Source organism: Lissotriton vulgaris, chromosome 1_1 (assembly GCF_964263255.1).
Source record: "Lissotriton vulgaris chromosome 1_1, aLisVul1.2, whole genome shotgun sequence".
Taxonomy (NCBI): Eukaryota; Metazoa; Chordata; class Amphibia; order Caudata; family Salamandridae; genus Lissotriton; species Lissotriton vulgaris.
This window is the reverse complement of record NC_141685.1, coordinates 590,435,529-590,448,015: the sequence shown is the minus strand read 5'-3', so window position 1 is coordinate 590,448,015 and position 12,487 is coordinate 590,435,529. Positions and strand designations below refer to the sequence as shown.

Here is a 12,487-nt window from a genome sequence, read left to right as displayed (position 1 = left end):
AGAGGCCAGGGCAGCTGACCAGGGCCGGACTGGCCGTAGCGGGCACCCGGCAATCCCCCTGTGCGCCACACCGGTGGGGGGCCGGCTTGAGGACCCTGGGGGCTGTTTTTGTTACCGGGCCGTTTTTTTAGCATAGCTGCAAAATCGGCCCTGTAACAAAAACGGACGAAAACCAGCCCCGGCAAAGAGCTTGGCAGCACCCACAAATCCCCAGGGGGGAAGGGGGCTGGCTGAGCACTTTGCCAGGGCCGGATTTGGTTCCCAGTCCAGCCCTGCAGCTGACTTCTTAGCATGAGGCTCATGGTTCGATCCCTGGTCCAGCGGCGGATTGGTGTCATTAAACGCAGGCTATTACAACGCCTGCTGTTACAACGCGGTTTTTACATCGCATACCACTACAACGCAGAGTGCTTTTAAGCGCTGGATAGTGATTTAATTAATTTACTATTCCAACTCCAGTCCCCGTGGATAGTAGGGAAGGTGTTGGATAGTAAATTAAATATATTCCCTATCCTAGAGCGCCCCCCAGCGCAATGCGTTGTAATGGTTTGCGTTGTAATGGTTGCGTTGTAATGGTAGTGCGTTGTAATAAATGCGTTGTAAGTGATGTTTCCCCCAGCGGCAGCTCAGCTCAGCAACTTGTGACTCTGGGCGATAGCTCAGTAAATTTCCACAACAGCCCCCAGCGCCTTGAGACCCATAGGGGTGAGTAGTACACGCTTTACAAATACAGATTTAAGATTTTGATTTTGATTTTGATTTTTTAACCTGTGATTCTAAGGCTGCCTGGCCTTTACTCTCTGGTAAGATTTATCTGCATTCTATCGCAGATGGTGAAACTTCCTCTCTAAAGTTAACTGCTGCACTGAGCAGGTTCCTACATTTTGGAATTGGAGCATTTTTTGATGAAACAGCGAACTCAATCGGATCTCTTCCTTTACACAAAGACACCTGGCAGTGTTTCTATGGCAATTTCAGTCTTGCTGTCTAGTGGCATCCTTGCAACTCGCACAGTGCAGGGATCCCTGAGGTCCAGGGAGGACCCCTACAGCAATATGCAGAGCCAGTGTTCCTCCGGCCTGAGGGCTCCTGACTGGGTCTGGAGCTTGGGTGTCCCTTCATGAACTTTGCAGTGGGGCCCCCTCAAGATTCATTATGCCACCATTGCTGTCAATGTGTGATGCTGTAAGTGTTTGGACATATTTGATGTACATCAAACATAGAGAGCTCAGGCTTTTCCAAACTACCCTTTATTGTCAATTCAGTTCATAAGGAGTTCAGAAGATATGTGTAATATATGTACTAGTGCAATTCAGTTGAAAAATAATTTGATTACCGTGATATTTTTGGGAACTAGAAATGCATTGTCTTGTGATATATTTTGGAACTAGAAATGCACTAAAACATTCTGAGGAACACCCAATATTTGAACCACAGTAAATTATCCTTGAGAAAAGTCATCAAGTGAAAGTTAATATTAGTTTTGGTTATACTGGATCATCATAGAGAACAATAGGTGGACATGTAAAATGTGCAGGTAAATTTGGACATTCAATATCTGTACATGTACATCTATGGAAGAGTCAATGAAACTAAAGAAATGCCAAATAGAATCAGAGTCAAACTGGCCGATAGAGCAATCTGGCAGTCCGAGGAGGGCATGTCTTACAGGCCAGTTTGTGGCATGGCTTTTTGGCTGATGGTGGACCTGTTTTGTTGTTTGGAGGGCCACTTTTTACTGTTGCGTTCTATAATATGACCCCACAAACATTGGTTGCAGCAGTCACAAATGCATATAGTCTCTCTACCTTGCAAAACAGCTAAATGGGTTATCTTTACAAGTTAAAGACTGCCCTGACTTGCAAATACAAGCTGCTTCTTTACCTATCTGATAAGCTAATGGGAACCACTTTCATTGTGGCTCAAGGTCCTATTTTTTGCACAGCTTGACTCGTATCAGAAAATCTGCCATATCAGCTTCTTTTTTAGCACAGTTCTCCTTTATGCTGGAAACGTACACTTGCATTACATCGTGTATACATTAAATGAGTATTGTAGGCCTCACCTAATTGTTGTTCTTGCTTATCCCCAATCCATTTGACTGAATCACAGTATTTCATCTTTGTGTCCCTAGAGCACAGGTGTTTGCTGTCACAAGGAATGTCGAAGACCAGGATGCAGCAAAGAAGACCCCATTATTGACCCAAGGAGCTGTGCCAAGCATTCTTAAGAAGCATTTTGGAACAACTGCAAAGTCCTCCGGAGAAGCTGCCAGCATGATGGTAATATTACTTTATTATTTCAATGAATAGTGTTCCTTATTTTAAAAGTGAGAAAAGATGTACTAATGTGATTCAAGCGTGCTCAATATAAATAAAAATCTTTGGAGGTCGATTAGAACAAGTCAGAATAGAAAGGCAAATACAGCAACTTACATATTTTTGTTCTGCCTGATATATTTTTAAGACCATAGGATTTATTTGAAGCGGTTATTTAATGTGGAAAGTTAAAAAATATGCAGTACGACTTGCATCTGATTTTTACATCTAAAACATATAAGAGTTTGCATTGTTGTGGGAGTTGTTTTATCAAAGACTGTCAAAAAATCAGTTTTTTTAATTATTGTTCATTTTTTGATGTAATTGTGATATTTATGTGGACCTATGTATCTCAAAAGAAACCTATGTTACTTCTAATTCTATTGGGGGATTTGTGGTTTAAACTTGCACTTAAAAATGTTGCCGCCCTGTTGATGATTAATTGCAAAGCATTTCAGACATGTTAGACGTATATCGATTCACTGCTAAGTTTCTCTTGATTTAAGATCAGGATTTGAATTCTATACAAAACCATGCCATGTGTTGATATGAGAATTGATCACCGAACTGCAGAAGAGCTATTGCTTTCTTAATATCTCCAAAATAAGTTCTGATTCCAGTGGAGTGTGATCTAACTTCTTAGGCAGAGGGACAGACACAGAGAGCCATAGAGAAACATTTAGGAGCAGGTAGCTGGAAAGACAAACATGCACAGATTAATAAACATATTAACCTAATGTTACCTAATGTATAAAATGATGCACAAACGGAACAAGATAAACACTGTAAGAACTAACACATGTAAGAAAAATGTCCTTTGTGTTTTTGAATCAGGAGGTATCATCAGAACTTTTGTCTAAAAAGTACGCCTACTCTTCAGAAGATCGACACTCTGCCGTCAGTAGTCCAAATGCCCATCAAGTCTGTGCAAAGGCCAAAACCTTTGGTTTCCAAGTCTGCCTTGAGTACAAATCACAAAATGCTGCCTTCCTCAGAAATTCACCTCTGTACAAATTAGTTGGAGAGAACGAAGCCAAGATCATCATAAAACCAGGTAGACATACTACTTCAAAGTAATCAATATTTGTTGAGTAGTTTGTAACTATTCAGTTACAGAATGGTGAACATAATTAATATTTGAAGATATATGAAACATTGCACAAACTAATCTAATGATTAATGTTGTTTGCAGCACATACAGATGCAGCCATAGAAAAGCTGCTGCTGGAAATCCAGGCAGGACCAAAATCAGCTTCTAAAATAATCACCATGGCAACAGTGGGAGAGAATGAGGAAGAAGAACATGAAGAATCTGTGGTTCAAATGAAGCTGAAGAAAATTCTGGGAATTGATGAGGAATTTACGGTAATTAATAACTATTCTAAACCATTCCCTAAAGCAATGTTTTTGTTGAAAATATCAACTGCCTATCTTATAAAAACAAATTCACAATGATTGTTTTGAAAAATATCTTGCATCCTTGTCCAGAGTACATAGTGCAAAATAAGGTGTTACATACCAAAGACCTTGTTGTATTGTAGTAGGGCATTGATCCAGTGCAAACAGTATAAATATTTTTAGATCAAACTTTCAAATCACTACTTATTTATACCTCTAACTGCACTGGGGTCCTTACAGCTATACAGATATCTGCATTACTCTCCCTGCAGAGGCAGATGGTTCTCAAATGGATCTTTCTCCGGCAATATGAGGGGTGGGATTTACGATGTCCAAAACATACGTTAGCCACCCAATGAGGACCATTAATTGGTGACCAACTCACAAATTTGAAATGAGGTCAAATACACTACTCTAAGGACCATACTGTAAAAATAAAGTATTGCAATGGAAAGACCTAATCTCTTAAAGATGTTAAGTCCAACTAGAATGATACTCACAAGAAGCTCTGCTATTGGGACACAGAACAGAAGAAGCAGCAGTTGATATTTTGAAAAGATTTGTTGATTCTCCCTACAACACATTTAGATCAAAAGAGTAAGATAACTCAGTTAAAAAAAAAAGAACATTAGGACACAATATTATCCTCAGGCAATTTTTAATAGTTTAGTTATTGTATTAAGCTTGTATGATAGAGGCACGCAAGGCTCTGCCACACATGCCTTTACCACACAGCCCAAATCATGTATGCAACTTATCCATGCATCACCTTACCATACATACCATTATCATGCAATTTCATGAATGGCAAGGATGCATGTGCTGCTAATTTTGCCACTACTCTGACTCCTACTCAAAGCCCTAAATTACAAACCCTACCTGCCCCCCCACCCTAAGGCCTAAATTACAAACTCCCTGCCCTAAGCCCTAAATTACCAACCCCTTACCTGCTCCCCTGCCCTGAGCCCTACAAATACCCCATTTCTTAAGTACTTCCCAAAAACCCAGGCCTTAAAGTTACCCCAAATCCAAGCCTATCCTATTCTATCCTATCATACAAACTTACCCCCTCCTTAAAAGTACTCTTACCCAGACCCGAGCCTTAAAACTTGCCCTCTCCTTAAAAGTACCCTGAACCCTAAAAACATACCACTGACCCCCGATAACGACTCCCAGCCCAAGCCCTAAAACTTGCTACCTCCTTACCCCCTCCCCCTCTCTCTCCCCCTCCTTGAGTCCTAAAAAACTTGCCACCACCCCTTCCTCTGATAGTGACCCCCACGAGCCTGCCCTAAAAACTTGCCACTGACCCCCTACAACCCCCATATCAGGCTCCAGCTCCACTTACCTGTACGTGACCATGTCCACTTGCCATTCAATGCTCCTGATCCTAGTCCCCACCTATACCGAACACTAGATGCATTTGCCTTAACCACGCTTACGCAGCAAATGTGCTGTTCGGGCAAACATTGTTACACTTGCAGGCTACTGGAATGCGTGGCTCTTGCCACGTAGTTCTGGATGTTTCCCTTGTATTAATGTTTCAAAATCTATACAGATAAGCAATTTCTGAAGCATTTCAGTCAAGAATATTAAGGAATGTCGTGCAAGACTACGCATTTAGTCAGGGGTTCAAATCCAAAGAGGATGGTTTAAAACACACCTCAGATACTAGATTATGGACTTCTACAATTATTAAAGGCAGAAGGATAGGTCAGTCCTTTTTAACAGAATCTAAAATGAAAATCAAAAGGGAAATGGAATCAGTTTTAACATCCTCTAAGGACAAGTCTATGAGTATTGGCAAAAAGGAAATTTGAGGCAAAAATCAATTTGTTTGGCTAAGAATGATTCCATATCTACTGCATAAAGGCATCAGCAAAAAAGTAGTATAAGATAGGAAAAAGTATGGTGCTGAGCTAAACAGATAAAATCCAAAGCGTGATGAGGTGTGTCCCATAAAAAGAAATATTATCATTGCATTGTGAGAGGGACGTCCTCGCATTTAGATGAAAAAATCTATATATTTTGCCCCTCCTTTGGGGTTTTTTCTTATATAGTCCTTATGCCACCTTAATGATGTGGTGTCACTCCACTAGTACGTTAATCGTATTGTTTGTTTCCATATGTAGTCACCCAATACACTTAGCTACTCCTTTATTCTTTCCCAAGCACTCATTGTGAAGGACTTAGCTTTCCAGGCCTGCCCTTTGCATGTAAAATGAAATATGCTTAGAACTAATAGTCTAATGCTTGCAGAAATGTTAATGAATAATTTTTCTTGCTAAGGGAAAATTGCAGCTCAAAAAAGAACATGTTGAAAGCTTAAAAGGCGTGCATGAGGGTTAAACGTATTAAACTTAATTGAAATCAAATATAATGCATCAAATCATTATTTCATAATACATTATAAATGTTTCACCATTGTGTTATTACATGAAATGGATTAGCCTAAGCAATGGCCACTGCCACATTTCTAACATCCATATATGTAAATTATTCTGAAAAACCATTTTACTAAAATGATTTCCTACTTTTTGTAATCATTAGGGTCTCTATGATTGAATCTGCAATTTTCAATTTTGTAACTAATTTCATAGTATAGTTGCACCACAATCTACTCATAATACATTTTCAATGAAAGGAAATAGAACTGTTAGGCCTCACAACTGGATTCATTAGTTTCCATCAGAACATGAAAAGTAAAACAACATTTAAGAAATAATCGTGTTATAAAAATCTAATTATAAGCATTATTACTAGTTAGCTATGTATGTTCCCTTTTTCTAACATTTTTGCGAACTCTTTTACCGCGCTGTTACTTAATTTGTCGCTAGTACTGTCTCTTTTTATTCAGATAGAGCAAAGTGTACATTCAGATTTTTGCTTCTACATTGGTAAAAGTGTCGAGTAAAGAGATTTTGAAATATTTGCACTTCAGCATCAAAGAAAAAATACAAAGATGTTCAAACTATCACAATGCTATTCGGCGTTGCTAAAAAAGATTATGCATTTATATGATTATTTAATCTTTAGGTCAGAAATGGAAGCCTGACTTACAGAAAACATGGACATTTCAAGCACCCACATCGAAAAATTGCTGAGGTTGCAAAGGCCCAAAAACCGCTAAGTTCATCTAGTTCATCCAGTTCTTCCTCCTCATCGTTGTCTTCATCAGCTTCTCGTACCCGGCCTTCTAGTAAGAGAGAGCACCAAACACAGCAGCATTCAAGGAGCCTCTCGAGTAGCAGCGAGCAAAAAGAAGGTAGAAACTCTAGGAGAATTAAGGGTCGTAGCAGTAGCAGCAGTAGTAGCAGCCGCAGCAGTAGCAGCCGCAGCAGTAGCAGTAGCAGCAGTAGCAGCAGTAGTAGTAGCAGGAGTCACAGCAGCAGTAGCAGCAGCAGCAGCAGTAGCAGCAGCAGCAGTAGCAGCAGCAGCAGTAGGAAAAGCAACAATAGACGCCATCATGCTACTCACCAGGGAAGCCAACAACAGCATCAACAGAATCGCAGGAAACAATGGAGCATTAGCAGCGCAAGCAGCAGCAGCAGCAGCAGCAGTAGTAACGAGTCCCACAGGAAAAAGGTAATGTTTCAATTCAGTTATGATATGAATGATATACTTTTTGACAAATCATTTTACAATTCTAACCTCCAAATGTCACACTGAGGACCTGCTGCTGTGCTGATGACATATTTAATATCATAGCCTCACTTGAGGGGGATTTATCACCCTGTAAATGTAATGCGGCTAAAAACCACATTTGCTGTCCATTTGATGCTGAAGGCTGCGCTTTTAGTTAAACATTCTGGGACGTTGTGGGTGTTGATAACCTTGTAGATGATGCAGTTGGTCTTCAATGTTATGCTTGAAGAATTGATATTTGCTTTTTTGTGCAGCATTATCTGTAGGTATAGTGGAATAACTCGTGTTTTACTCTGTCTGTTCTCATTTTTGTACCACAGACGAACCCTGATATTTATGACCTTCATTTCCACCCAGCAAACAGAAATTACGTAAGTGGTATTCAAAATAAGATTGTAAGTAGGTGCATTCTTTAGTACCTCATTTGAATTTTCACAATTCGCCTCCAGAGAGCTAAGGCATAAGCATCCAGTGCCAGATGCCTCCAAAGGAAAACAGAAGGCAGGATTTCATGTAGGGTTTTCTTTTCTAATGTGTGTATTACTCCATTTCTCCAAGATTAGTACCAAGAAGCAGCAGTCTAAAAAGCATGAGACCTTCATTGCCGAAGTAATTTATTCAAATTACCAGTGCCTTTTATATTTACCTCTGTTAGTATGTGGCTTGAAAATGCAGGGTGTAGCTACAATTGTAAAAAGTGGTTTATTCTAAGGGTGCAAGCTCTTAGGTTTGTTTAGGTGCAGTTTGGACATTCATACATTACCTGCTTTATCCTACTTTCCACAGAACATGATTCTGGTGGGAGGAAGGCTCTCCCATGCTTCTACAGGTACTGACTGTCTTCTGCCAAGTTGCTTTTAGTAGGAGTGTATGAAATAAAGCTGATTAATTTTCAACAAATACAGAAACACACTGCCATAGGGCTTACCTCTTGTGGCTTAGATATAGCCATGATCTGTAAGTGACAACTATCAAAGTTGCAAAAGTTAAGTTTTGCTTTCGGCAAATATTATCACAGTTAGCATTTATGTAGACTGCACTACAGCCATACATTTTCATAAACCATCTTTTTCTTATGTAGAATCCTAAGAAGAGGGATTCAAGACAAAGATCCTCCTCCCAATCCAGCTCTTCAAGGAGCAGCAGCAGCAGTAGCAGCAGTGGCTCCAGTGCCAGAAGATCTCAGAAGGTAACTGCCGTATGCACCGTAAAACTAAGGGCCCGATGTATGAAGCAAGTTTTCAGTCATAAAGCTTGCAAGTTACAATATCACTGGGCTAGTGACGGCACCAATGCTGATCTCATTGTACAAAAGGCACATAGAGAGTCTTTCTGTTGCACAACTAATAATGAATTACAAAAGAAAAGGTAATGGAAATCACCCACTTCTTCGCAATTCATTATGCAATGTGCAATTGAAGCTACAAAACATTGATCTACTTGTGATTGTTGACAGGGGGTGGTAAGGTATTCAATACATGGTTTCGGTCCCTGAGATACAGTTTCCATCTGCAGAATGGTAATTGACAACATTTGGATTCAAGGGATCACTCAGTACTCCTCCCAAAACCGGTCACTGAATTAACATTTTCAGAAGAGGGATGCCTATCGCATATCTATATATATATATATATATATATATATATATATATATATATATATATATATATATATATATATATATATATATATATATATATATATCAATGAGGCAGGAGTTAGTACGACTCAATCAATCAATCAATCAATCAATCAAAGCATTTATATAGTGCACTACTCACCCGGAGGGTCTCAAGGCGCTAGGGGAGGGGGGTCCGCTACTGCTCGAACAGCCAGGTCTTGAGCTGCCTCCTGAAGGCGAGGTGGTCCTGGGTCAGGCAGAGGTGGGTCGGGAGGGAGTTTCAAGTCTTGACTCTCTCTGAACTCCCTAGTTTATAGGAATAACTTAATGATAACTATGGGAGCTATGGTAGAAAGCAGCACCAAGAGGATTTTTTAAATACTTCTAGAAGCCCCAGTACAGTTTGTGATCCTGAGATAGATTTTATTTGGTTCGTAATTTCTTTCTAGGGAAAGTATGTTAAATGAGCAGAGTATAGGCTATGGAACTCAAACAAATTGATAAGGGGATGCAGCTAGTTATTTGGATTCAAGTAAGTCTCCATCAGGTTCTGCGCTCCTGAATGTGATTTGCACATTTTGATTTACATTCTGATTAATGGCTTTAATAAATACGAAGAGATAATTTTGGTTTGGCATGTTGGTTGCATCGTAGATGAGTTTCGAGTAGTCTTTTTTGTTTTTTCTTTTAAGGTAGTTGCTTTAGAGTGCTAAAGCTGAAGAGGTATTTTCTCATTCAGGCATCTGATATTCTCCACTGTATTGTGTGAGTTTTAGTTGTAGTAATCTGTACAATGAGGTTAAGCCAGCCACAGTATTGTTGGCTTTGTGAGGCTTTAACAGAAACACTTTATCAAGGGCGTATGGGAGGCATAGGTGGAATTGGTTGACAGCCATTAGAGGGTCCACAGGCCCTATAGAACACAACTATGGTGTTCCATGACATTGTGGATATGTTTGCGAAAGAGGGTGGTGGATAAGGGTACAATGGGCAGGTGGAGGTTGAACTTGATAATGTGATGATCACTCAAAGTGATATTTTTGCCTGTAAATGTTTAAACGTTTTGAGTTCAATATTCCATCAACATTATAACCAGCTGTATATGTCAGTCCAGTAACAAAAAGGTGGACGTTCAGACGTCAAAGTTTGGTGATCATTGCTGAGGTATTTGGGAAGTTCAAACTTCAAGATGCATAGCTTGGGAGACAGCGTTTACAACAATGTCAGTACCACATGCTTTGGTAACAAAGCGGACATTACATCGTCCTCGTTGTTACTAGGCATGGCATTACATTGCAAGTCGTTTCAACGACCTGCACTAGATGGCGTGCGACACCAGGGAATGTGTTGCATTTTAAGTCCAACACATTCCCTGCTGTTGCGCTTTCTGGAGAAGGAATAGTAATTTATACTATTCCTAAGTCCAGCGCGCAATCTAGTGGAAGTCGTAGAATTGACTTGTGTTGTAATGCCATGCATGGCAACAACGCGGAAGATGTAACGTCCGCGTTGTTACCTACTGCGATGTAATATGTGGTGTTGTAACATCACATATTCGCATAGCTTTAGGTGGCCAACTGTGATATTCTAAATGGAACTCAGGAGAATGGTTGGAATTGCAACTTGTGAGTGATTCATTAGCAGATAAGCAGGATTTTAATTCCAGTTTTGTGTAAGCTTTACCATGGCCTGTTAATAGTGAGATTTTGTACACTAGCGCAAGTCCCACACTTCATTATTTTTGGGCAGTTTGTGCACCTGGTTGGAATGGTAAAGCTTTGGGCAATATAACTGATGCATCATCTAGTCAAGATGAATTTATATGTAGGAAAGTAGGATCTGCTTCTTATGGTTACCCCAACTTTATGCTTGATGTCTCACTGTTTTTGACCCAGGGCATAGGTACCCCAGAGGCCTCCCCTGGGCTGAAGCATCTATTATGCAACCCATGAGAGGCCGTGCAAAATGGAACTCTATGTCTGCTACTGCAGCCTGTGTAAAAAGGGGCTATCAAATACCTTGAAATCATACCTCCACACCAATAACTGGTGTGGGAGGTATGAGTCCACCCTTCAGAAGCGAGCTTCGTGGGGTCACTGGTCTAACTGGTGCCAGCCTTCTCATACCGAATAGCAAAAAATAGATGCTGCCGACCAGAGAAACATTTCTGCCCTCCTCCTGCTGAGCCAAGCTTGAGCAGAGGAAGGCAGCACAATAGGCATTCTGTCACAGGGAGGTGTGACCACCTCCCAGACAAGTTTTAGTGTACTGGGGCTGGGTGGGTGCACTCTGAGGGTGTCTGTAAGTCTGCACTGGGGGCACATTTGGTGTCTACAAGAAGAAACCACTGACCTTCGACCGTCTGGACACTCCGAACCTCAACCTCAGCTCGACTTCGTCCCTCTTTCTGTCCGAAGCTTAGTTTATGCCTTTGCTCCATACAGGCTCCGTGCAAGTCCTGTGGTGTGGTGCACTTAAGACAACTGAGGAATCTCTCTTGGAGTGAAGGAATCACTCCCCTGCATTCACCGGCACCTAACCGCAACTGACTGCCCTGCTGCTCCTGCTCTCCTGCGAACTGAGGGTCCCTGAGTTCAATCTGCCACTCACAGAGTTTGAGGCCAGTATCTCTCATGGTAACTGCATAACCCGATCCCCTGTGCACTGCGTCCATTGCAGTTGCATATGCTTGCTGGCGAATCTGGAGATTGCGCATTGGACTCGGTGTAGTCCTGACCCTGAGCAGTATTTGCACCAAAGAACTCTAGCTCCTTGCAGTGTTACATGGGCTGGTGCTTTGCAATCTTGCTTGAGGTTCCCTCATGAGTCCTGGTCATTCGGCCTGTGAGTCCGCCCGAGGGTCATCTTGATTTCTTGTGAGCCTTCCTAGTTGCTCCACACATACCCAGACTCCCCATTGCTTGGTGAGTCCTATGGAACTTGTTGGTCCACACCTTAACCTGTTTGACCTTCCTGAATGGGTTGCTTTCACCAAGGCTTGTTGGTGCTCTTGCCTGTTACAGCTGGGGGTCTCTAGTTGGATGAGGCAGTTACCTTAGGCCAAATAGGGACCCCTGCTTCTGGTCAGGGAAAGGAGGGACACTCTTTGATAACCCCTGCTCACCCCCTGGTAGCTTGGCACGAGCAGCCAGGCTTATCTTCAAGGCAATGTGTAAATTAGTTGCAACCCCAGTGACACAGTGATAACACCACAAATGGACACCACACTGATGTATGAAAATAGCGGTATCTTTATCAAGAAGAAAAATACGGTAAGACCAAACGATAAAAATCCAACATATGTGTATTCGTAATTTTTTACTTTGCCGGTTATTAGGTCAACAAACACTTGTAGGTTTGAGCGGTATTAATGAGCAGTTCACGATGCTCACATGCAGTCCTAATGCAATGCTATGCAGTTCGTAATGCAGTTTGTATAGTCAGACTAATGCAGTTCGTAATGCAAGAATAATGCAATCCTCAATGCAAGTAATCAGGCAGTTCT

The 12,487-nt window shown here is 41.2% G+C and overlaps 1 protein-coding gene across 1 annotated transcript in view; it reads left to right on the top strand.

Annotated features, from left to right (window-relative positions):
- The window catches only part of LOC147747530 (vitellogenin-A2-like), a 66,110-nt gene that overhangs the window by 34,419 nt on the left and 19,204 nt on the right, over nt 1-12,487 (top strand). The window contains exons 20-25 of the mRNA XM_086953996.1: nt 2,135-2,282; nt 3,153-3,372; nt 3,511-3,683; nt 6,753-7,301; nt 7,682-7,732; nt 8,443-8,550. Of these exons, the coding sequence (XP_086810122.1) occupies nt 2,135-2,282; nt 3,153-3,372; nt 3,511-3,683; nt 6,753-7,301; nt 7,682-7,732; nt 8,443-8,550 (1,249 nt within the window). The remainder of the gene's footprint in view (nt 1-2,134; nt 2,283-3,152; nt 3,373-3,510; nt 3,684-6,752; nt 7,302-7,681; nt 7,733-8,442; nt 8,551-12,487) is intronic.